At 40.8% G+C, this 2987-nt stretch overlaps 1 protein-coding gene across 1 annotated transcript; it reads right to left on the bottom strand.

Moving 5' to 3' along the window:
* Positions 1-1297: 1297 nt before the first annotated feature.
* LOC131242622 (myb-related protein 315-like) lies at positions 1298-2778 on the bottom strand. The gene is made up of 2 exons (XM_058241381.1): positions 2402-2778; positions 1298-2261 (listed from the first exon to the last, which is right to left on the bottom strand). The coding sequence occupies exons 1-2, from the start codon at positions 2550-2552 to the stop codon at positions 1438-1440; spliced, it is 975 nt and encodes a 324-aa protein (XP_058097364.1). The 5' UTR covers positions 2553-2778; the 3' UTR covers positions 1298-1437.
* Positions 2779-2987: the final 209 nt, after the last annotated feature.

Here is a 2987-nt window from a genome sequence, read left to right as displayed (position 1 = left end):
TCTATCATCTGACCTCTTCTTTGAGTTTGAAGCAAAGGTAATAATACTTCCAAAGAAAATAGATTAGGTTAGAAGAGAACGTGATAGTATTTTCACCCTCTTGATGTGCTTGTTCCATTCATCTGTTTATCCCATGATAGCTAGCTTATTAAGGATTTTAAATGATTGATCGGGACTGTCTAATCAATGCACCACCTCTTCAATTATCCACAGCCCAAAACTTACGGCGATTGGTAGTCTGATCCAGTAGCCATTTCCTGGTGGTCTATGGGAACTAGAAAATTTCAGCTAAACTACTCTTAAGAGCTGATCAAGTCCTTTATTCTAGAAACATCATTAAACAATATTTTCTGTATAATTTGAGTAGGACCATCCAAACAACCTTTGAGATTTGAGAGTCCACATAAGAACTGGTCAGTTTTCAGAGATATGGGTGGACTCAACACATTCCCTCCACTCAAGAACTAGATGGCCCACAAGGAGTGTTGCTACAATTGAGTTCGTTTTGCCTATATCACTACTCAGGATCACCAATATGCGTCAACCCACTTGGCCCTACATCCAAAGATGGTTGGATGATAAGGACCGTCCATGTTTTGGCTGTCACTCAGAAGGATCAAGTAAGAAAATTAGGCCGAATGGGTGACTCTTACCATTGATAGGTGTAGCTGAATGTGGACTATTGAAAGGATTGCTTCCGATGGCTCACTTTCAACTCAGTAAATCAATGGTCAGGATCATTCATCATTGTGATTATTGGGCAACCCCACTCAGAATAGCAACCACAGCCCACAGGATGGACGCTTCAGATTATCCAACCATCTTTGCGTGGGGCCCCACAGTGCTTACATGGGCCCACATGCTGGCTTCATCTTGTTACCTAATCAAAGTTAAAAAAGAAAAAGAAAAAGAAAAAAAAAACATGTTGTGTATTCAGGAAGAAATACATAAGGCCCAATGACATTGCTCTTGGAATGTAGTGTATATGCTATCTCAAGGATGAAATGCTTCATTCACATTAGTAGAATGACTTGGTTTCTTGTCATAGTCCTCTTAATTTTCAGCTTTCTTGAACCTATTAAGATCACTCAACCAGACAAACATGTATGCATGTATGTATTTAAGCAAGCATGCATGTATGTACTATATATTCAATAGGATATGAAGCCAACAGACATACAACTAAGAATACCCATGCAATCCTCACACTTTCATCTCCTGCAGCTATCATCACATGTGTACTAAATGCAAAGATTTTGTGAAGATTGTATTCTACATATATGAGCAGACATGAAGATGTCTATGATGGTGAATCAAAATGATGCCAGCTTACTACATCGATCATCATTTGAATATCTTGATGCAACCTCCACATATGTAGAAACATGGAAAAAAAGAGGACCTCTAAAAAGGATATACAAAATAGAGTTTTATTAATCAAGATGAGATTCCCACACCAAGAAAGTCTATGAATGGGACATCCTTGTGTTTTAAGGACTCTTCTCCACGTTCTTGTTGATTATTCATTCTAATTTTCGGTAAAGTGGCAGAATTATCCCCAAATCTTACCATATCACCCTTAATCATGGCCTCATTAGCACTACTGTCACCTAAACTAGCGTACCCAACTGGATTAGTTACAATCCTTTTGTAGATGGGCTGCCCTTGTGCCCCACCGAGGTTCCGATATCCGCCGTACATGGAAGAATCAACGAAGTAGCGGCGAAGAGACGGTTCTGAACTTTGGGAGCTCTCTAGAATGCAATAATTAGAATTTGAACCTAAGTAGTCCCTTCTCCCACCACCAAAAGCATCCCAGGATGGCGGTGCGGTTGAGGAGGAAAAAGCCCAAGAAGTCGACGGATTGGAAATAGAGAATTGCCCATCTTTTGGTTGGTTTTCGAAATCAAAGAGCTTGCTAGTATCAAACTGGTACCATTTCGAGCTGTTGTCTTCTTGGGTTCTTGAAGAGACAGTGAAAAATCCATTGATGCTGGTGTCTGTATTACTAAGAAGATGGTGTTGGCAACTTCTCTTTCCAAAGAGCCTAGAACGTTCTCTATGCCGTCTAGCCATTATAACATGCCAATGATTCTTGACGGCGTTATCGGTTCTACCAGGGAAAAGCCGGGCGATGAGGGCCCACTTGTTTCCATGAACACGGTGCGCTGCAAGGAGCCTCTCTTCCTCTTCTTCTGTGAATGGCCTTCTGTTGATTCTAGGATCAAGTTGGTTAAACCACCTCAATCTACAGCTCTTTCCTACAAGAAAAGGATGATGGGAGAAAGATCCATTTCTTAGACTTCCTTATAATTCAAGAAAAGTAGAGAGAGAGAGAGAGAGAGAGAGAGAGAGAGAGAGAGAGAGAGAGAGAGAGAGAGAGATTTCCATCATGCCTCACCTGATCTTCCTTGTAGTTTCTCAGCAATTGAATTCCAGTTCTGGGGCCCATACTGTTCCACAAGCTGCCGGAGTTTCTCATCTTCGGCGGGCCTCCAGTGACCCCGCGGGCAGTTCTTTGTGTCATCGGCGCCTATCTCTGATTTCTCCATTCGCTGTAGAGCTTAGAGGTTTGGAAGTTGAGAATTCTCTTGCATGAAGGAATAAGAAGGAGAAAAAAAAAAGGTTGAGAAATGAGGTGGGGTTGGGCTAGGGTTAGGGTTATAGTTATGGATGAGAAGTCACTTTTGTTGGTTTTACACGATACGACGAGTGTATACATGTGTAGTTCTTAAGTTTTGCGTGTTTGGCCATTGCATCAAAACCCTCTCTTTCAAATACCACCTATTTTCGTAACTTCCTTAACAATATTCTAACATCTTTCTCTCTCTCTCTCCTCCAACATCTTTCCTTTCTCTCTCCTCTTTTCTCTCTTGTATATGTAGGTATGCATGCATCTGTGTTATATATATATATATATATATATATATATATATATGTGCGTGCGTGTCTGTGTGTGTGTGTGTTTGTGTGTTAACATCCTCAAA

The sequence above is a fragment of the Magnolia sinica genome, chromosome 4, assembly GCF_029962835.1.
Source record: "Magnolia sinica isolate HGM2019 chromosome 4, MsV1, whole genome shotgun sequence".
NCBI lineage: Eukaryota > Viridiplantae > Streptophyta > Magnoliopsida > Magnoliales > Magnoliaceae > Magnolia > Magnolia sinica.
Note: the sequence above shows the minus strand (reverse complement) of the source record. Positions and strands in the feature narration are given on the sequence as shown.